The following is a 23,223-nucleotide window of genomic DNA, read 5'->3' as shown; positions in this document are numbered from 1 at the left end:
CTGTAACAGAAGGGGGGAAAGAGAGAAAAAGTTGAGTGTCATCAGCGTAGGTGTGGTAGGAGAAACCATGTGAAGAAATTAGAGCCGAGAGATTTGGTATCGAGGCAGAACAGTAAAGGCCCCAGGACAGAGCCCTGGGGGACCCCAGTGGTGAGGGGTCGTGGAGAGGACAGCGATCCTCTCCATGTCACCTGGTAGGAGCGACCGGCCAATTAGGATGCAAACCAGGAGAGTGCAGAGCCAGAGATGCCCAATTCTGAGAGGGTGGAGAGAAGGATTGGGTGGTTTACTGTGTCAAATGCAGCAGACAGGTCCAGAAGAATGAGGAGAGGAGGAGAGGGAGGAAGCTTGAGCAGAGTGGAGAGCCTCCGTGACAGCGAGGAGAGCAGTTTCAGTAGAGTGCCCAGCTTTAAAGCCAGATTGGTGAGGGTCAAGGAAGTTGTTTTGAAGGAGGTAGTTAGACAGTTGGTTAGAGACAGCACGTTCAAGGGTTTTAGATAAGGAGAGAAGGGATACCGGTCTGCAGTTATGGACATCAGACGGGTCAAGAGTTGGTTTCTTGAGAAGAGGCTTGACTCTGGCTGTCTTGAAGGCAGCTGGGACAGATCCTGTGGATTGAGAGGAATTGATTAAGGTGGTAAGGAACGGAAGGAGGTCTTAGGAGATGGATTGGAGAAAGGGGGAGGGGATAGGATCGAGGGGGCAGGTGGTTGCCCGCTTGGATGTGACCAGCTTTAGAACATCATCAGGGGAGAGGGGGGAGAAATCTGATAAAACCAGAGACTGGGTGTTGCACAGTGGGTTTGGGAGGAGAGGTAGCATTGTTGGTGAGAGGTAAAGGGAAGGAGCTGCTAATGTCATCAACCTTCTTTTCAAAGTAGGTGACAAAGTCATCGGCAGACAGGGAGGAGGGTGGTTGAGGAGTGAGGAAAATGTGGAGAACAGTTTCCTTGGGTCAGATACAGAGGATTGAATTTTGGAATGGTAGTATTAGGCTTTAGCAGCTGATGCAGATGAGGTGTAGTTGAGGAGGAGAGAGAGAGAGAAGGGTCTAGATCATCAGGAAGGCCAGATTTTCTCCAATTCCTCTTAGCTGCCCGGAGCCCTATTCTACAAGCTTGCAGGGTTTCAGACAGCCAGGGAGCGCGTGGAGTGGATGGTGCCGGCCTTGAGATCTGTGGACAGAGAGAGTCGAAGGATGAGGAAAGAGAGGACAGGAGGGTGGAGGAAGCTGCATCAGTGGATAGAAGAGAGAAGGATTCAACAGAATGTAGGGCGGATAAGACAGAGGAAGAAAGAGTGGCGAGTGAGAGGGTGCGCAGGCCGCGACGAGAGGACACAGTGTGGGTAGAGACTGGTTGGGAGGGTGAGCATTTGAGAGGGAGGGAGAAGGATACGAAATGATGGTCAGAAACCGGAAGAGGGGTAACAGTGAGGTTTGACGTATGGGAGGATCTTGTGAAGACAAGGTCGAGAGTGGGACAGGGTAAGGCCGAAGGAGGATAGAAGGTCAAGCGCTCCAGACGAGTGAAGCTTCTCCGACTGCATGTTGAAGTCACCCAGTAGTGTGAGCGGTGTGCCGTCCTCAGGGAAGAAGCTGAGAAGGACATCCATCTCTTCCAAGAAGTCACCAAGTTGACCTGGAGGACGATAGATAACAACAATGTGAAGTTTGACAGAGGAGGTGACAGAAACAGCATGGAATTCAAAGGAGGATATGGACAGGTGTGACAGGGGAAGGACATTATGTGACCACTTAGGCGAGATGAGAAGTCTTGTTCCTCTCCTCCTCGACCAGAGAGTCTAGGGGAATGAGAAAAGGAGTAGGCATCAGAGAGGGCTGCCGGGGTAGCTGTGTTTTCTGGTGTAATCCATGTCTCTGTGAGAGCAAGGAAGTGGAGAGACATGAAGCAGGCATAGGCTGAGATAGCCTCTGCTTTCCGGACCGCTGACTGGCAGTTCCAAAGTCCTCCCGTGACAGTGAGGTCGTGGTCAGTTGAGCATGGTGGGTAGATTAGATTGGAAGGGTTGCGAGTGGAGGTGTAGCGTCGATGTGTCCTCCTGATGGAGGAAATAACAGGAATGGGGAGAAAGCACATTGTGATTTTTTGCCGGTATAGAGGGAGAGGGTTAGTGGGAAATGTAGGATATTGGTAGGCTCAATACACTCATGGTAATGAAATTATCAAAATAGAATTAAAATACTTAGTAGTATGGCCTTCCTCTCAGGCCTTCCTCGATGGACTCCACAGATAGACTCCTGTCTGTGTCAGGAGGCTGTCGCTCTGCGATCGTCACAACATAAATGCAGATTCTGATTGCTGATGACTAGCAGGGTAGCAGCCCCTCCCACCTGACGATCAGTTAACGACCAGACAGGTTTCACCACTCACTCAATCCCAAATGTATTAGTCTTGGTCCAAGATGAGCAGGAGTTAAATACCTGGCAGGATAGTGTTTAGGCCCTCCCACTGGAGATTGACAGCACTTCACTGCTAATTGACTTCAAACAGATGGCTTCCAATAGAAACTACTTGAGGCAGGATAGCCAAACAAACAACTCTTAATAGCACTCTGATTAGAGACAAGATTAAACTGACTTACTCAGACTGAAGAACACTCACTCAATCCCAAATGTATTCTAACACCAAATATGTTACTACGCCAATTTGTCACTATTAGTTCCTTGTTTGTAATTCCAGTGCAGCAGACCCGTGTCCACATGGCTAGCCCGGTCATCACTGATATACTGGTCCACTTACACAGATGTTCATTGACTAGTGGACAGCACTGGCAATCCAATCTCACAGATGCAACCCCACGAGGCACAAAAGCAGGCCAAATTGTTTCTGATTATAACAATAATCAATTAACATAAGAGTCCGGGATATTTGAATTGGAATACCATAATCTAAAGATTACAGCTGAATAAAGAATAGTATACTCTAAGTAAGGACAGACTGGAAAGATGTGTGTTGCTGCGAAAACAAAAACACACATTGTTCAATCTTTCAGTCTTGCACAGCTTCAGGCTTTGGCCTTGTTATTTCATCAAGACAGTGTGTCAGAAAGCCAAGTGCACACGAGATTGGGGGTCAGGGAGGCAGTGTGAGCTCAGTCCAACCCCCCCCTCCCCCTAAGATTTGCCTGTGGGTTTGCTAAACTCTAAATGAACCACCCAAGTTTTACAAAAAAGAGAAACGAAAAATCAAAATGTACGATGAAATGTCATTCAGTTACCTTGAACACAAAGGCAGAGTTAAAAAGCGTGGCGGATTCCCCCCAGGCGCAGCCGTGCCTGTCTACCTAAAAGACGCAGTGGCATTCCCTGGAGCACGCCTGGAGGGGGATTGAGACCGTGGCCGCAGCGCCTCCCTGTATTCTCTCCACAGGCTGCTACTGCTGTTTGGGGTCCGTTGGGGGGGGGAGGGGGGCCACAGGGCTCACACAGGCACTCCAATCAATCACTGCTGATGCCTGGTGATTGAGGGGGACGATGGGAGTGGGGTGGACATTCATTGTTAACCCCAAATTCCTAGAGATGGGCTTTTTTCACTGTTGAATACAGGCTGTATTCAGATTTTTGAAGCTTATAAACGATGTTAACGCAACACAGCACCCCATGTCGAAATTGTGTGCATTTAGCCAACAGCAAGGGGAAAGAAAATGTGGAGTGATGCTACAGACAGGGTAATTAAGGGTGATCAGACCCTGTCGTCATAAAAACTTCCAACCCATGACCAAGACTATTAATTCAGTAGGTATAGCATAGATCGGAATAAAGTCGCACATACAGTTCACATATCTTTCACACCCTTCACATCCTCTAGCTGACTCTTAACAATGATGTTTCCTCACAGGTGTGTCTTCATTAAAAGAACTAAAGAAGAAGTTGCCTTGCAGTTTAGTGAGTAAGAAAAACATCCCCTGAATTGAGGCAAATATGACATCGTGGGCAGGAAACAACTGAAACTCAGACCTGGCCTAAAGCAAGCCCGCCCCAGACATTTTACAACCAGACAAAGATGGAGACAAAAATAGTTCCTTTTTGTTCCTTCACAACTAAATCGTCTCATACCAACTAACAAGCTTAAAAGCTTGTAAATCAGATATTGCGCAATACACCAAGTCGCAGAGCTGTCGTTTTGTATTTATACAGCAACAACCAAAATTAATGTCACACGACAATAGAATGTTGCGACTTGTGTCGAGTGACAGTCGCCCAAATGAGTGTAAAACAAATTTAATGGTTGGTAGTTCGACAGACACAAAATCTACATGTGCTGTATTTAACACAGGGATGGGATGGACACTTTTTTTTATATTGTTGATAGGCCAACCTTTTATATTGTTGAGTATCGCCTTCAGGTGGTTGAAGCTGTTGAGCAATGGGTCTTGTTCTTCATCCTTTACAAAGATTAGAAGGAAAAAATATATATAAAAAATAAAAAAACATGCATCACAGATAATACATTACAGTTATCCGCAGTTAGAATTGAATTGCCTCACATATCCATCCCAATCAAAATTCTCTCAATAGAGTACAGTCATGGCCAAAAATATTGGGACCCCTGCACTTCTTTCAGATAATGCACCACTTCTCCCAAAAAATTGTTGCAATTACAAATGCTTTGGTATTCACATGTTTATTTATTTTGTTTGCATTAGAACAACACAAAAAAACAGAGAAAAAAAGCCAAATCACACAGAACTCCAAAAATGGACTGGACAAAATTATTGACACCCTCAACTTAATATTTGGTAGCACACCCTTTGGAAAAAATAACTGAAATCAATCGCTTCCTGTAACCATGAATGAGTTTCTTACACCTCTCTACTGGAATTTTGGACCACTCTTCCTCTCCCAACTGCTGTTTTGAGATCTCTCCACAGGTTTTCTATGAGATTTAGATCTGGACTCATTGCTGGCCACTTCAGAACTCTCCAGCACTTTGTCCTAGACCATTTCTGGGTGCTTTTTGAAGTATGCTTTGGGTCATTGTCCTGCTGGAAGACCCATGACCTCTGACAGAGACCCAGCTTTCTGATACTGTAGTCTTCAGATTTCATGATGCCATGCACACAGTCAAGGCATCCGGTGCCAGAAGCAGCAAAGCAACCCCAAAACATCTGTGAACCTCCACCATGTTTGACCGTAGGGACCGTGTTCTTTTCTTTGAAGGCCTCATTTCATTTTCTGTAAACGGTACAATGATGTGCTTTACCAAAAAGCTCTATTTTGGTCTCATCTGTCCACAGGACGTTCTCCCAGAAGGATTTTGGCTTCTTCAGGTAAGTTTTAGCAAACTCCAGTCTGGCTTTTTTATGTCTTTGTGTCAGCAGTGGGGTCCTCCTGGGTCTCCTACCATAGCGTCCCATTTCATTCAGATGGCGACGGATAATGCGAGCTGACACTGTTGTACCCTGTGTCTGCAGGTCAGCTTGAATTTGTTTGGAAGTTGATCGAGGTTCTTTATCCACCATTCGAACAATCCTTCGTTGCAATCTTTCATCAATTTTTCTCTTCCGTCCAGGTCCAGGGAGGTTAGCTACAGTGCCATGGGCTGTGAACTTCTTGATGACGTTGCGCACAGTGGACACAGGAACATTAAGATCTCTGGAGATGGATTTGTAGCCTTGAGATTGTCCATGCTTTTCCACAAAACCTCTGACAATTCTTTGCTCTTCTTTCTTTTCTCATTGCTCAGTGTGGTACACACAGACACACAACACAAAGGTTGAGTCAACTTTTCTCCATTTAAACTGGTTGCAACTGTGATTTCCATATTGCCAGCCCCTGTTACTTGCCACAGGTGAGTTTAAATACAAAATAAAGGAGTATCACATGCTCGAAATCCAATTATTTCTTACAATTTTGAAAAGGTGCCAATCATTTTGTCCGGTCAATTTTTTGAGTTCTATGTGGAATGATATCAGATGTGGCTTTTTTCTGTTGTTCTAATGCAAACAAAATAAACAAAAAAAACATGTGAATACCAAAGCATTTGTAATTGCAACAATTTTCTGGGAGAAGTGGTGCATTATCTGAAAGAAGTGCAGGGGTGCCAATATTTTTGGCCATGACTGGCCATGATATGTATTACTCAATTTCTCTTTAACAAAAAGGTGGCTCAACTTACCAAAGGCGCGTGCGTATTCCACCTTGAATTCCTCTTGATGGCACCCACAACAGTACATATCTCCCCTTGGACAACGTATACATTCTTGTCCACCATTCTGATATCTAAAAGGAAAAAACATATCACAATTTGTCATAGTGAGCCTACTTACTCTAAGCGAGGAAAATGAAATGTTTCATGTTAAATAACTTGAGTCAAAGACCAGCCAGTCATTGCTGTCTGAGCTGATATTTTATCCCAAAGGCACCTCAGCATAACCTCTGCTTTATCTCTGGTAGTTGTAGTAGTTTAAACATGTACAGTACATCAAAATGGCTGAATGAACCTTTTAGCAGGCCAGAGAAAGGCTCTGTAGGGCAAGATAACATCTTGCAGAAAAACTATTGAGACTTAAGAGGGGGACGCCACAGTGAAGCAGAATTTTGTTCAAAACCGTCATAAGCAGATTCAAAGGGCTGGAATAAACCATAACTGGAAATTACAGTGGTTAGCTACCAGAAAGTGGAGGGGGTATTGTAACGCTATGTTTTTAAAATGCTTTTCACAGTGCATTTTTGTATGCTTTTGTAAATGAAATATAACAAATAATTCAGTGGATGATCAAACTGTCATAACAAGTTAGATTGAACAATTATATCAATATGCAGTGCACTGAACAATGTGACTCATTTGGCATTGTAACTGTGCACATAAAATGAATAAATGTTGCTCTATTTATGAATGAGAGATCATTTCAGGTTATTGAGATAGACACTCACCGGCCACTTTATTAGGTACACCTGTTCAACTGCTCGGTAACGCAAATATCTAATCAGCCAATCACATAGCAGCAACTTAATGCATTTAGGCATGTAGACATGGTCAAGACGGCCTGCTGAAGTTCAAACCGAGCATCAGAATGGGGAAGAAAGGTGATTTAAGTGACTTTGAACGTGACATGGTTGTTGGTGCCAGACGGGCTGGTCTGAGTATTTCAGAAACTGCTGATCTACTGGGATTTTCACGCACAACCATTTCTAGGGTTTACAGAGAATGGTCCGAAAAAGAGAAAATATCCAGTGAGCGGCAGTTCTCTGGGCGAAAATACCTTATTGATGCCAGAGGTCAGAGGAGAATGGCCAGACTGGTTCGACATGATAGAAAGGCAACAGTAACTCAAATAACCACTCGTTACAACCAAGGTATGCAGAAGACCATCTCTGAACGCACAACACATCAAACCTTGAAGCAGATGGGCTACAGCAGCAGAAGATCACACCAGGTGCCACTCCTGTCAGCTAAGAACAGGAAACTGAGGCTACAATTCGCACGGGCTCACCAAAATTGGACAATAGAAGATTGGAAAAACGTTGCCTGGTCTGATGAGTCTCGATTTCTGCTGCGACATTCAGATGGTAGGGTCAGAATTTGGCGTAAACAACATGAAAGCATGGATCCATCCTGCCTTGTATCAACGGTTCAGGCTGGTGGTGGTGGTGTAATGGGGTGGGGGATATTTTCTTGGCACACTTTGGGCCCCTTAGTACCAATTGAGCATTGTTTAAAGGCCACAGCCTACCTGAGTATTGTTGCTGACCATGTCCATCCCTTTATGACCACAATGTACCCATCTTCTGATGGCTACTTCCAGCAGGATAACGCACCATGTCACAAAGCTCACATCATCTCAAACTGGTTTTCAGGAATTCACTAAATAAAAGATATCGGTTATGTGAATTTTGCCTCCCATACATCGGTATCGGACAGGCTCTACCCAAGACATCCTGTGGCTTTCCAAGGTCTCACACCAACCGCCTGAATTCAAATCTGTGCCTCACACCTACTGACTGAATTCAGTGGCTTAAGTTCTGAATTGAAAGATGAGAACCACTGCACTCTAAACTAAATGGTGCATAGACCAGAATCACATCATTAAAAAAAAAGTAGACGGTTGTGAATTGAAAATGTAACTAGACTACTTGGGCTGACCACTTGTAGTATGATTTGGCTAAGTTGACAAAGTGCAAACAGGACAAGAGAAAAGTAGGCCTATTCATTTTAAATGATTACTTCAATACTAATGATTACTTAAATTTATTAAAAATGACCAAATATTATACATTAAGGAACACATTAGGAAGAAACAGAGATGAAAATGTACAGGGAAAAGTAACTAATATGGAGTACCCTGCACTTCCGCCTCCTTGTCTGACTGTACAGTACGTAGTCAACATGCATAGCTCTACCAGAGATGATGTATATTTGGGATGTTGTTATTAGGTTTTTAGTTGACCTGAGGTGAACTCACCTATGAGCTGTGACCCAATGCCTGCACACAGTGACAGCTCACCCCTCAAGTATCATATAATTTTTTTTTAAAAAGCTTAAGTAACAGCAATTTTTGGCTAGCTTACGACAGCAAGGTCAGCCACGCCACTGAGTGTTGTAGGTCTAGACAGCGCCATACAAGTCTAGGCTATGATGGTTTGTCAGCTTACAAATGATGATGATGCTGGCTACCTAGCAAGCAGCTCGCTATGGCATATTATGCCCAACAACAGCAACAGCTAGCATCAACTGTCAAACATATTGCGATAGCTACTTTAACGAGATAGATAGCTAATAATACATTCAATGGCTAGCAGTAACAGCTGAATAAATGCCGATATGCTTGTAAAACGAGTTAGTTGTCATTTTGCCCCGTTTGTGAATACACTTAATATTTTGTACATTTGGATGTTGTAGAAGTCTAGTCACAGATTGGTCGGCACAGGGGATGCGGTGATTTTGCTTCAACGGTAGCAGACAGCTAAACGGCGACTGAAATCGGGAAATGCCTGAGACAAGGTCATTCTTTCCTGTTTACTGTACCCTTATCTAAAAACAAAATGAGCAGACGCTAATGCGAGGCGATTTTACTCGTAGAAATGTCTTCAAATTCGCTTTGTAAGTCGTGGTTCGGCCGTCTGCTACCTGTGAAGCAAAGTCACCGCATCCGCTGTGTCCACCAATCTGTGATTTGGACCTCTACAACAGTGTTTTTCAACCTTTTTTGAGCCACGGCACATTTTTTACATTGGAAGAATCTTGCAGCACACCACCAACCAAAAATGTTACAAAATGACACTCTGTAGCCTGATACAGTATATATAATTACAATATTATATACATTTCCTCTCCTGTAGTTTTTTCTGGCAGTGCCTTGCAAAATAGGAAGTTTTCTCTAATGGCATCTCCATCCACAAAACGCACATTGGCCAAGAGCTGAGAATGTCCACTAATATCCGTAGACTCATCAAGTTGCAACGCAAATTTCCTACTGATGCGTATCTTTCCCAAAACATGACTTTCGATGTCTGTAGACATGTCATCAATACGCCTGGCAATTGTGTTATCTGAGAGCGGGACATTAGCTATGTCTTTAACCGCGTCAGGGCCGAGCATCTCGTTGACAATGGCTTTGCAGGCAGGTAGTATTAATGTCTCTGCCACAGAGTGGGACTTTTTTGATTTAGCTACGAGTTCAGCAAGTAGGTAACTAGCTTTGAGGGCTTTCTCATTTACCTTTGTGGTTTTTCTCATAAAAGTTGCCTGTTTCTCTGTGTTTTCACGCAGGCGAACAAAATAGTCCATCGGCTTGTTTTGAAGCGACGGGTGTTTCGTTTGGAGATGGCGTTTAAGCTTGCTTGGCACCATGGCGCTGTTGGAAGATAGCTTTCGCTGTATTGCCTCGAGCTCACCGTCTTTGCTTTCTTTTTACCACCACTCATACTAGGGCCTTCACCTGGGTCAGAATCTTGTCCAGAGCCCAGTTCGGAGTTTACATTTTTCCTTTTTAAAAACTTCTCCATCACTGTCACCACGACCTGTCGCATGCGTCACTAATTCTCTTGTCTCTAAGAAGGAACGAGGCAATTAGCTACCTGCTGCCACCCGGACGAATATTACATTACTCTGCCAGTCACTATATTACAGCACAGACACTCGACAATGGCATTTTATTTGCAGATAATAATTAATAAATGTTAATAAAAAAAAAAAAAAGTGAAATTGGATAATTTCTCACGGCACACCCAACGATCTCTCACGGCACACTAGTGTGCCGCGGCACAGCGGTTGGGAAACGCTGCTCTACAACATCCACATGTAAAAGTAGCAGGGGTGGTAAGTAACGAAGTAAAAATACTTCGTTACATTACTTAAGTATTTTTTTCGGGGATCTGTACTTTACTTGAGTATTTTTTATTTGCTCCTACTTTCACTCTTACTCCACTACAATTTTTACGAAAATGTTTACTTTTTACTCCGATACATTTCCCCATGCCCCCTCCCAAGTATTCGTTACATTTCCAATCCGATGGAAAAAAAGTTTCCTTTTTAAAAGAAAGCACGCAAACTCAATTTGCCACGATACGGCCCGCTCGCTCAGCAGCACGTCATCATCATTGCTACTGAAGAAGATGGCAGAAGCAGCAGGTGAAGATGCTCTCACTGCCGCCAGAAATTATGAAACGGACAGGGATCACCCATGGCCATATCTTAAGGATATGTTCGAATTCACCGAAGTCAAGGGAGATTCTTATCGGCTGAAATGTCTTCTTTGCCTGCCACGGGTGAACGACATTTCGGCATTCAAAAATTCACCCTCAAATTTGAGAAAACATATTGAGGTGAGCTAACTTTAATGTTACTATGTGCATTCATTTAGCTAAAGTTAGCTAACGACAGAGCTAGCTAAGCTAACGTTAATCACGTCTCCACCACCACTCCACTTAAGTCTGGCAACGTTAACGTTAGCTATCGATAACGTAACGTTATAAAGAAACAGTCGGTCGGATATGATATGATATGAATATGATAACGTAGCTAGCTAACGAAATTAAATGCAACGTTAGCGGTATCGTCAGGGTGGGATGGATAATTTTGGACTGAGAGTGAGCAAACGTTAGCTAACTTGGCTATCATTGCTCACTTGGACCTCCTCGCCATGTCAAATTGCTGGTCAAGTCAAGTGAAAATATCTTGTATTTGGTACAATTAGTCCAATATTGAGCAGAATTATCTTGTATCATCTTATTCCACTGGCAGATAATTTTGCTTATTTTTGTAAATAAATATGTTAATCTTGTTTTCTTAAAACAAGATTAAATTGACCAAAATCAGGAAAAAAAACTTGAAATAAGCAAAATTATCTGCCAGTGGAATAATTCAAGATAATTCTACTCAGTATTGGACTTATTGTACCAAATACAAGATATTTTCACTTGTTAATATTTCATTTTTTGCAGTGCAATCCTTACAAAAAAATACTGCAGTTCAACTGCAGTTGTAATGATTACAGTATAACTGCACTTAAATATTACCGTAGTTGTTGTAATACTAATGATTGATTAGTATTGGTTAGTATTATGCAATGTTTTGGACACGAAAAAACTTTTTCACTGCAGTTCTATTTTTTGTAAGGGAAGCCACGTGTATAAGATTGTTATTGAGAAATTATGTTTAACAGTTTTATATTTAGGAAAATATATAATATATAAATATTATAAATTATATTTCTCTTTCTTGCAGAGAAAGCATCCCCATCAGTTAGAGCAGGGGTTCTCAACCTTTTGCAAGCTGGGCCCCCCCAAAGCTGGTTCATTGCAGTTGGGGCCCCCCCTCCTCCCGGCGCCACCCCCCCCCCTTCCCGGCGCCACCCCCACTACACCACCTTGCATAGATAGATAGATAGATAGCCCTAGGCTAGGCTATTATTGTTAGGCCCACACTATTATTATTATCATCATCAGTAGCGGTAGGTAGGCCTATTATAATTACTAGGCTATTGTTATAATTGGCAGTAGCACCAGACTTCTAATGTGAGCTTGCAGGCATTATTATTATTATTATTATTATTATGAGTAGTGGTAGGCCTATTATCATTACTAGGCTATTGCTATATAATTATATGAGGTTACATGCTTTATTGTTGTTGTTGTTGTTGTTGTTGTTGTTGTTGTTGTTGTTATTATTATTATCATCATCATCAGTAGGCCTATTATCATTACTAGGCTATTGCTATAATTGGGAATTGGCACCAGACCTCTGATATGAATTTATGCTTTATTTTTTTTAAGACTTAACAATTGTAGTCCTTTGTGAGTGAGTGAGTGAGTGAGTGGGTGAGTGTGTGTGTGTGTGTGTGTGTCTTAGTCGCGTGGGTCGTATAGTTGTGTTGCAACACGGTGAAAAGGTTGCTAGCTAGTTAGCTAAGTGCACATCTAGCAGTTAAAAAATTACTGGCTAGGGCTGAGATGGGGATAATCTTTAAAAAGACTGTTTGTGGGGTTAGTCTTTAAAAAGACTGTTTGGGTTTTGAAGTATAGGCCTAAGTAAATCGATATCGAGATTGATAACAGATAGACTAGCGAGAGTTGGCACAAGCGAACTTGGCAAGAGACTAGACTAGAGTGAATGGAGCTACGACGCGTGTGCCGACGCTTATATAGTAGCACTTACGTGACGTCGCGTCACAGGCTCAAAATACTACCCCCTGTATTGGTAGATTTGAAATGAAACTGTGTGGTTGATTTGTTTGTGTGTTATAATAGTCCAACCACTTGCATTTCGACATGGGGGGAATCTGTTGCATCTCCTTTGTAGGTCTACTAATAGCCAGTGAGTCCGTGATTTTTTTTCTTTTTTTCCCTCCCATCCTGTAGCCTACTCGCGCACCCCCGGGAGACCCCCCCACCGGTTGAGAACCACTGAGTTAGAGAGTTACTCTAAATTGACTCAGAGTCACAGCAGCTCACAGAAGAGAAAGCTTCACGAAACACCTCCTGGCAGTGCTACCAAGCAGCTCAAGCTGGATATGTCTAGCAAGCGAGTGTTCACAAGTGACCATAAACAAAGCAGTAATTAAGTATGTCATTGAAGGCCTTCAACCATTCAGTGTGGTGAACCTACAAGCATTCAAAGACCTGATCCAGGACCTCCAGCCCAATGCCACCATCATGTCACGTCCCACTCTACGGTCAAGTATAGCCGAAGCTACCAAAACTATGAAGAAGAAAGTGATTGCGGCAATGAGGGAGGTGGAATACATCGCAACCACCACAGACTGCTGGACCGCCAGGAGGCGCAGCTTCATTGGCGTAACAGCTCGCTGGCTTGATCCTGACAGTTTGGACAGGCGCTCAGCAGCCCTTGCATGCAGGCAGTTAAAAGGCTCTCACACGTTTGACGTTTTAGCTGGTGCATTAAATGACATCCATGCAGAATACCAGATTCGTGACAAGATCGTTAGAACAACGACTGACAATGGGTCTAATTTTATAAAAGCATTCCACGTCTATGGAGCCCAACAAGACGAAAACAACAATGTGACTGACACTGAAGAAGCAAGCTGCTCAGGTGAGGAAGATGAGGAGGAGATTCAAGAGGAGGAAGAGGGTGAAGTTAACTTCCAAGAAGTGACAAGTGTGCTTGATGAAGGCGATGGCATTGAGTATCATCTACCCAAGCAGCATGCCACCTTCTTAATCTGGTGTCAACAGTAGATGCTTTAAAGGCAAACTCAAATGAGACCTACAAAAAAGTGTCCAGATCATCATTTTCAAAGTGCCAGGCACTATGGAACAAGACTGCGCGATCCGCTACTGCTGCAGAAACCATCGAAGATGCATGCAAACTTCAGCTAATACGGCCCAATGCAACTAGATGGAACTCGATGTTCTTCGCAGTGGAGAGAATAGTGAGGATCGTCAAAGAACAAGGAGAGGGAGCCATCCGAGATGTCTGCGCATCATTCAAAATTCCAATGTGAGTACTGTTTACTGATATTTTTTACTACACACTCACTAATTCCCCCATTACAACTTCCCCACTCATAACTACTTAAAACTTAACTACCCCAGTACAGTAACCCCACCCACTCACTGAAACTACCCCACACTAATCAACCCAATACAACTGCCCCACTCTAAACATCCTAAAGCCCTAACTGAACATTGTATTCCATTCTAAAGCTACTACCTAATATTGGATTCAACTCTCTCACTATGACTACCCCAGACTGAATTGAAACGTTTTGTGTGTCACAGGCTCAATCCATCAGAATTGGCCTTCTTAGCAGAATACTCAGCAACCATGAGTCCAGTGGCCAAGGCTATCGATATTCTGCAGGCTGAAACCAACATACAGATGGGATGGCTTCTTCCCACTCTGACTCAGCTGAAGACAAAACTGGATCGGATCAAGCCATCCTTAAAGTTTTCCAAGCCACTTGTTGATGCCATTCAACTAGGTTTGAAGAACCGCTTCAGCGAAATCTTGGAAGACCCAGAACTGATTGCAGCCGCCATCTTGCTGCCAAAATTCAAGACGTCGTGGACCAAAGACGAAGCCATCCTCAAAAAGGGTAAGGAAAAGCCTGCTTCTTTTGTATTTAATAATAACAAAATAAAATAATATACCAGGGTAGGCTATGCATTCTATGAAAATACAGCTTGTGTTGCATGCATCCCTGAGGTGGAAGGTTTAGGCCTATGCTATGTCTCAGTTAACTGTCTAGAATGATACCATGGCTATTTGCCAAATGAGCTTTACAGTAAAGATTAGACCTATGAAAAATATGTACGTTGGCTGTCATTGACGAATGCAATTCTGTTAAATTTCTGCATGTGTATGGGACATGCATTGTTTTTCAGGACTGGACTACATCAATCTGGACATGGAGCCCTTGACGCCCCTCGGTAGCCCCATCGCTTCTGATGATGACGACTTCTTCTCGTCCATCAAGACAACTGCACAAGAAACCTCAAAAGAACTTGAGGGATATCTGGCATGCTGTGCTGACCACACCAGTCTGCTGAAGACCTTCCCCTCCGTCTGTAAGGTGTCCATCAAGTTAAACACGCCTCTTCCTGCCTCAGCTGCGTGTGAAAGGCTGTTTAGTATTGCAGGGCTTCTATTTAGCCCTAGGAGAGCAAGGATGGACTCCAGCAATTTTGAAAATCAGCTTCTGCTGAAGCTTTTACAGCCTTAAATAGTAACCTGTCGTGGGTTAAGTAATAGTAACCGGTGGGGGATTTACTGTAGATCTGTCTCTGTTTGTTGTCAATTGTCATTCATATTCAATTAAAACATTGCATATCACTCCCACAACAATTGGTCTGCTGATTCATGACTATTTACAATTAATTTGAATATTTACTTTTTACTTCTGGTACTTACATTTTAAATGTAATACTTTTGTACTTTTACTCAAGTGGTGTTTGAATGGGGGACTTTCTACTTTTACTGGAGTCATTTTTTAATTAAGTATCTATACTTTTACTCGAGTATAACTTTTGAGTACTTTTACCACCCCTGAAAAGTAGTAAGTCTAGTCACAAATGGGGCTAGCCAGCTAGCCGCATGTAGCTACTGTCTGTCTGTAGCTACTCGTTTACAACAGAAGCATGAGTCAGTATGAAAATAAGTGGCAGTGGATTTATAAAGCAATAACCGACTTAACTAGCACATATCTGTAGTTAGAACAAAACTGTAGCTACTGAAAAAAAATAGATACCCTACCTGTATGGTTGTAATTCCAAGATGGAATCCTGAATTTCAACTGATAGCTAGCCAGCTAGTTTGCTATCAAGCTAGCTTTGGCCAACAGTTATGACCAAAATTCAATTACAACATACAGGAAAACAACAAAATATGGACATTCCAGTAAGTGATACACATTAAAACTCAGCACTATAAATTCAAAAGCGAGATTGCTCAAAATATTGACAAATGAAACGTATATACCGGCTGTCAATGTGCACTTAGTAAACACACTGACGTGGAAAAGCTGTATCTGTGCAACCTATCTTGCTGTCGTCTTTGCTTTGATTGACAGCTCTTTAAGCCAATCACTACCTTCGCCAATTACCTATTAATATTGAATTCTTGTCAAATTATTATCACAAACATCATTAAAATATTGTAAGATTTAGTTTATCTATCATAACTGATATAGACTTCTATTGACTCATCTACAATATTCCCCTTTTTCTGTTGGTCAAAGCTCAAATCAAGGAACGCAAGTGGGCGGGACTTATAGTAGCAAATAATCATGGTTGATTGATCATTGATCATCGTCTCTTCGATGACGAAAGAATTTTGGTCAGGGTTGCAAAAGGCTTCAGTGTACTCAGCAATCTCAGCAACCTGATCAAATATATACTCTGTCATTGCTAGAACTATGACAGTATTCAACCAGAAGCATTCAGAATGTCCGTGATAGGCCTAAATAAGGTTGTAGTTTCAGTTTGAGGTTGATGTCCATATATGGTCCGATAGGTCGGCCCAGTGTAGTATATTAGGAATATAATGTAGAACATTTTTGGTAGGCCTATTGAAAGTGTTTGCCAACTTGATATGGAGTAGGCCTAGGCCTATCTAAAAATGTTGTCTAATGTTAGCAACATGAAATTGCCTTTTTCCAGAGCATGAAAACAATGTTGAGGAAAGATCTTGTGTTTCTATAACTTATTCAAATTGTATGCCTATCAAAGCCCTTATCTCTCTATATGATATCAGTGGCCCATGTTCAGAACATAACCTGAAAGTATTGCTTTCTGTTTGTTTAAAACATGCAGCAGCAATTCCTTACTTACAATCTTAGCCCTTTGTTTGTTAGATACGCCAACACCACTGAGGCAAGTGTCGCCAACACCACTGAGGCAAATAACAAGTCACATTTCTTTATTGATGTCAGTCATACAGTCACCTGTACATAGGCTGACTGCACATGGCATTTGGGGCATCAATCAAGAGATTATCGTTAGTACAAATTGTTGTGAACATCTGTCAGAATAGTAGGCATATGATTAAACATCTGAACCACTATTGTAGGCTATCTGTTTCATTTACACAAGATTGCTCACCAGGTTGCATGTTTGAAAAAGGAATTACATTTATTGCTGTTTATAAGCTGATGAAATGCATGTATGCATCAAGCAGCAGTTTAATTATTCATTCAATTTAAAATGTGGAAGTGTTCATTAATGATATAATAATAAAATTGAATGATCATTAATGATGGTATGTCAGTGTGTATGTATGTGGATATGTATGGCTGTATATTGAACATTGTGTCCTCATATGACCCACTGTGAGTTCTGAGTGGATGTTGATTACATTTACTTAATCAAAACTGAAAATATTTATATTTATATTTTCCAAGATATCTTGGAAGTAACTGCAATCATTATTCATTACCCAATATTACATAATCAAACTGATGCAGACTTCATGAAACATTTTGAATCCTTCCCTCACTCAAATAGGCCGATACAACAATAGTTTAAGAGTTTATAACATGGGAAAATGGCGAAGGACAAAGCTTAAATCAGGATACAGTGCAACACTGGCAACAGAAGGTGTTTATTGCAACATGATCCAATGATTATAATGAATGATGATAACCCATTGTTTGTAACTATGTATTTTCATTCTCCATTACACCATTGCATTGCACATTATGCACATTATGCAGTAGATTAGATTAGATTAGATTAGATTAGATTCAACTTTATTGTCATTGTGCAGAGTACAAGTACAGAGACAACGAAATGCAGTTAGCGTCTAACCAGAAGTGCAAAATAGCAGAAAGTGCAATGAACAGTATTTACAGGTAGTGCAATATATGAGCAGTAAGTAGTGCAGTATAGTATAAGTTGTGCAGTGTAAGCAGTATATGAGTAAGCATATGAGCTGTATAGGTAATGCAGTCTAGCAGTATATATGTATTAACAGTAACATTAAGGTAGATAGCAGAATAAATATAAATATGGAATGCCGTATGAACAGTATAAACAGGTATGTACAGTATGTACAGATATGTGCAGTGTATTAACAGTAGTATTAAAGAATATATAGGGATGTGTGCATTATGAACAGTATAGACAGATTATGAACAGTATAGACAGATATGTACAGAAGAGCAGTGGTACAGTAATAGTGCAATTGTCCGTGTGTGTGTGTGGGGGGGGGGGGGGGGTTGCAGGGGTTCGTAGGTTATCACCTAGGTGCAGTGTTCGAGTATGTTGGCCAATGCCAATGTCTCTCTTTTCTCTTTGGCAATAGTTTGAGTGCCATTTGTAAGTGTATACGTAAAGCTACATATTCCCTCAATGTACAATATAACTTTGCATTGAAATTAATTAGAGATGCTGAAAGATAAAGTTAACCTGCTGCTGAGCTTTTGTTTTGTGGTCACAGAAATCTTCAGGAACTCTACATTATCACCATATGGAAATGCAACATAGGTCGAATGACACTGACACTATAGCTATGATAATACATTCAAGCAGGAGACGCCATACTAAAGAGAGTGTCCGGTGTGTCCTTGTGAATGGAAATAAGGTAATGAGCTACATTGGACTCAAGGGGTATCAGCTGCTGAACGAGCCAAAACACGAGGGTAAAGTGTAAAGTGTTGAGACTCATTCGAGTGTGTTTGGGTGTGTGTGTGTGTGTGTGTGTGTGTGTGTGAGAGTGTGTGAGTGAGAGAGAGAGAGAGAGATAGCGTGCGTGCGTGCGTACGTGCGTGTGTGTGTGTGTGTTCGTTCGCGCGCTGGAGGGGGCGGTGGGGGTCAGGTTAAACCTGTGAAGTGGGCAGTCCTTTTTGCAGTAGACCTGTCGCAAAAGATATCTAGCATAAAGTCAGTTCCCCACTATATGGGGATAAAGCTTCAACTGCCTTCATGTCTGAGCATTGAAATAAGGAAACTACTTTACGGACTGAGGAACTTTCTTCATGACAGCAACATCACTCTCGGACAACCATTAACTCACATCAAGCTTGCCTTTTGTAGGGATTAATTTAACCAGGACGGGATTTCAAGTAAGTGCGAGTAACCCTATAGTCTCAGTCTGCCATGATTTAAAATGACGTGAATTTGTTTGCATTATGTCCGCACCGCATGTAGAATATGTGTAGCCTTATGTGCTTGCTTGCTCGGTAGTAGCTCGCCTACATCATCATTCGAGTAGCCTAGTATGATTTTTTTTGTGATAGTGGGCTATATGCTTTAATCGTCCATTTACGCGATAAACTCTGAATTAATTGTAACTAAACGTTATAGATTCCTTTTGAGTTTTAGGCAACTGCATAGGCTGAGCTGTAAAGGTATGGTTCATGTTAAAAGTTTGTGTTGGGTCATGATGATGATTCCAATGATAAACGTTAGTTACTTTGGTTGATCGACTTTCAATAACGAACCATAGCACAAACTTGCTTGTCTGAGTAAAATATTTAAGTTATACTTCGAACATACTGAACATTTGAAGTGTTGTCCTTCTACTTTTAAGATTACGTCCTTCTATCTCCATGATGACGGTACATCATCAGTTTATTTGCTGAACAACATTAGAATTTATTAAATTATTCAGTTGTGTAGCCTAATGCTTTCCCTGTTTGAAGGCCTGTTATTAGATCAGTTTGGCAATACATTAAACTATGACACAGAATTACACGTTAAACCTCATGTCATGTGGAAGATTCAATAAATCGTTTAATTCTTGAGCAATTCTTTGCTTCATATTCAAGAAGTTGCCTAGCAGTCTACATGCTCTCAGTTTACAATGAAAAAAGCCTAGAATGTATCTATGAATCATAGATACAGGGAATCGAAATGCAACAAGCATAATGTTACGTCATGTCGCAGTGAGAATATTTCAGACGTCAAAAATATTTGGGGATCTACCTGAAATTGATAGGTGACAGGTGCTCCTGAGCCACAAGAGACCTCAGAAAGAAAAACAGCCGTTTCCCCTCTACCTTCTGACCCCTCCTGCCCGTCTATAGTGGTCCCAGACTCCCAGTATACATACTTGCAGCTGATATAGTCTCCTCTGAGCGCTCACTTTACTTATTTTTTAACCAGAATCAGTTCTCTAAAAAAAGGTGAAATGTTTGCTATGAAGCGTATCCAAAGAAGAAAATCTAGAGGTGATAACCAAGTTAGACATTTTGAAGAAGTCATTGGCGTAACGGCATATACGTGCCGCTGAAGTTTTGGGGGCCTAACATATTGGAGTTGATTCAGCAAATGTGGGACACTTTTTGGTAGATTCACTAGGAGACAAACACATTTTTCACTTGTTTCTATACATTTCTACAAGTCTTCTTAACATTTCATCATTGAAATTGAAAATTGATTAGAAGCTACACACCCTCAAACTTACCAAGGCACTTACCAAGGTCTTTCACTCATACATTCAGGTAATGTGGGACAGCGGATATGGTAACGTGGGACAGTCATTTCAAGCTTGAGTTTGTGGGTGTGTAGCTTCTACACAATAATCAATGTCAATGACATTTCCACACATACATGTTAATAAGACTTGTAACAATGTATAGAAACATCACTGGTGCAAGTTAAACGTTTTTTTGATAGTCTCCTAGTGAATCTACCAAAAACCTTCCCACATTTGCTGAATCCACATCCCATGCTCTAGCCAGAAAACAAATATTTGGCTCCCAGCTATATTCAGACATTGCCCCTGCCATTTTGTCCTCTCTCCACTGATTGTGTCTCATCCCCTTTCTTCTTCTCCTAAGATGACAACATCTCTTTCATTTCGCTTTTGGCCTGCTCTTTGTCCATTCAACCCGTACACTGTAAAACCTCATTACCCCTGATTTGTTAACTGTACTCAATTGTTTTGTGGAAACACCTTGTACTCACTTTAGTTGAGTACAGTTACTTAAAAGGTTATGGTGCTACACAAACCATATGGGTCACATGATCTCAAATAGACCACATTTTTTAGTTAATATGACAGATTTTAGTAAGTAAAGACATATTTTCAGTACATTGTTCTCAAAACTGTTTGCTACACGAAATAGATTAATTGTGTAACACATACTTGAATATTTTTGGTTTACAAATGGGTATTTAGAAGTTAATTGAATTGAATAATCTAAGATATTTCTACAAAATAATGTTGTGTTTGAGTGACATTACAGAGTCAATATTTTTTAATATTTAAGTTCCTAGTGTTTTTTTCATACATCGTACTCAAAACACTGATGCATTTAGTTAGGATCTATTGCTCAATCACAGGGTTCAAAATGGAACCCAAAAAGGTTCTACAAAGGGTGCCCCCAACAGAAAAAAAAACTATTTTTTTTCTGAGACTGTACCACATATTTCTTCTAAGATTAAGAACCTTCATTTAGCAATTAGTTGTCAGGTGGAGGACCTATAGACTTGCACACATTTCCTGCCAATGGGTGCCGGTCCAACCACCCGAACAAAACACTTGCATGAATATAAGCTCAGACATAATACAGTTATAATCAAACAAGAACCAACATCACAGGTACATTAGTTAGTGAAATGATGCAACAGAAAGAACAGAAAATCACAATTACCCACAATGCCCTTGCAACAGAAGGAAGTACATTTGCATATTTGCTAGGGAATTGTAGATAAGTGTGAATTTCTGTTCTTTGTGGTGCATTATCTCACTAACCAATGTACCTGTGATGTTGGTTCTTATTTGATTCTAACTGTATTACATCTTCACTTATGTTCATGTGTTTTGTTGGGGTGGTATTTTTTTAGTATGACAGAACTCATATAGGTCATGAGAGTTTCAGTTAAGTTAACGTATAAATGTTAACATATAAATGTAAATGTAAGTAAATGTGGTCCTCTGTGGCTCAGTTGGTAGAGCATGGTGCTAACAACGCTTAGGTTGTGGGTTTGATTCCTGCTGGGACCATATATACTGAAATGTATGCACTCACTGCAATGTAAGTCACTTTGGATAAAAGCGTCAGCTAAATGGCATATACAAATGTAACATCATATTTATTAGTCGATGCATGTACTAAACATTTTTATTTTTGAGATTACACAGCTGGTTACGTTGAATATTTATTTCTGAACATGATATTTGTGAAACAAATGAAAATGAAGTACCATACGAAAAATATTCATGTAAATATATGTAGAAAAGACCAAATGTAGAAAAGAATTTGGTTAAGGCCTTCACCACTGAACTAGCGGTTATGTTGCGCACTGGGACAGCTTCTGGGAAACGAGTGGCTGCGCACATAACGGTGATCAAGTATTGATTTCCACTTTTGGTTCTGGGCAAAGGACCAACACAATCAACTATTACCCTTTCAAACGGCTCTCCTATGGCAGGTATGGGATGCAACGGGACGGGGGGAATAGGTTGATTCGGCTTCCCTGCCAGCTGGCATATGTGGCAACAGCGACAGTATCTCGCTACATCAGATTTTAACCCTGGCCAAAAGAAATGCCTTAGGACCAGGTTTTGGTAATACCCAAATGTCCTGACCACTGACTTTCATGAGCTACCGATAAAACATGTTGCCGGTACTCGGCGGGAACAACTACTTGAAAGACAGAATTCCATTCACCACCATCAACTACGGAAGGAGACCATTGACGAACCAAAACACCCTTATCAAGTAAATAGACAACCTTTTTCTCTTTTTCACTGTTGACACTCACCACTTCTGAGAAATATTTCGATAACGTAGGGTCAGCCCCCTGCGCAGCGCGCAGACGCTCACGGGTCACTGGAAGGGACGGGTTGAGATTAGCAGAGCGCACTGACTCTGTAACGTTCTCCCCAGGAGAAACTGAAACACCCTCCATCTCACCCTCTCCTGAAAATGCTCGCATTAACACACTGTCAGCAAGATAAACATCACTATGCTCAACCTGCTTTCTACGCGATTGTGCGCGAGTAACTGCACACAAAGGAAACAGCTCTGAGTGAGGCGGTTCCACCTCACATAATTCGCTAAACTGCGGCGAGTCTAGTACTTCTAGAGTAGGAGTTACCTTACCCCCAGCTATATCATTTCCCATCAAAAGTGTGATACCACTAATAGGCAGCGCTGGACACACAGCGACAGGAAAGAAACCTGTAACTAGCTCTGATTTTATATGTACTCTATGTACAGGCCGAGGGATATAACCCATCTCAATCCCACGCAACATTGCGCCATAGCCACACGCAGACTGTTCTGTAAACGGCAAGGCACTGGACAGAATTACAGAGTGCGAACCACCGGTGTCTCTTAAAATACGCA

The 23,223-nt window shown here is 41.5% G+C and overlaps 1 protein-coding gene across 3 annotated transcripts in view; it reads right to left on the bottom strand.

The window, feature by feature from the left end:
* Nucleotides 1-15,793, bottom strand: part of LOC310824280 (Golgi-specific brefeldin A-resistance guanine nucleotide exchange factor 1-like) — a 136,926-nt gene extending 121,133 nt beyond the window's left edge. For all 3 annotated transcript variants that reach the window (XM_083697154.1, XM_083697156.1, XM_083697155.1), the window contains exons 1-3: nucleotides 15,681-15,793; nucleotides 6,141-6,244; nucleotides 4,341-4,407 (exon numbers count right to left, since the gene is read on the bottom strand). In XM_083697154.1, coding sequence (XP_083553280.1) covers nucleotides 4,341-4,407; nucleotides 6,141-6,236 — 163 coding nt within the window. In that variant the 5' untranslated portion in view covers nucleotides 6,237-6,244; nucleotides 15,681-15,793. The remainder of the gene's footprint in view (nucleotides 1-4,340; nucleotides 4,408-6,140; nucleotides 6,245-15,680) is intronic.
* Between the last annotated feature and the right edge of the window lie 7,430 nt (nucleotides 15,794-23,223).

Source organism: Argentina silus (assembly GCF_951799395.1).
Source record: "Argentina silus genome assembly, chromosome: Y".
Lineage (NCBI taxonomy): Eukaryota > Metazoa > Chordata > Actinopteri > Argentiniformes > Argentinidae > Argentina > Argentina silus.
Note: the sequence above shows the minus strand (reverse complement) of the source record. Positions and strands in the feature narration are given on the sequence as shown.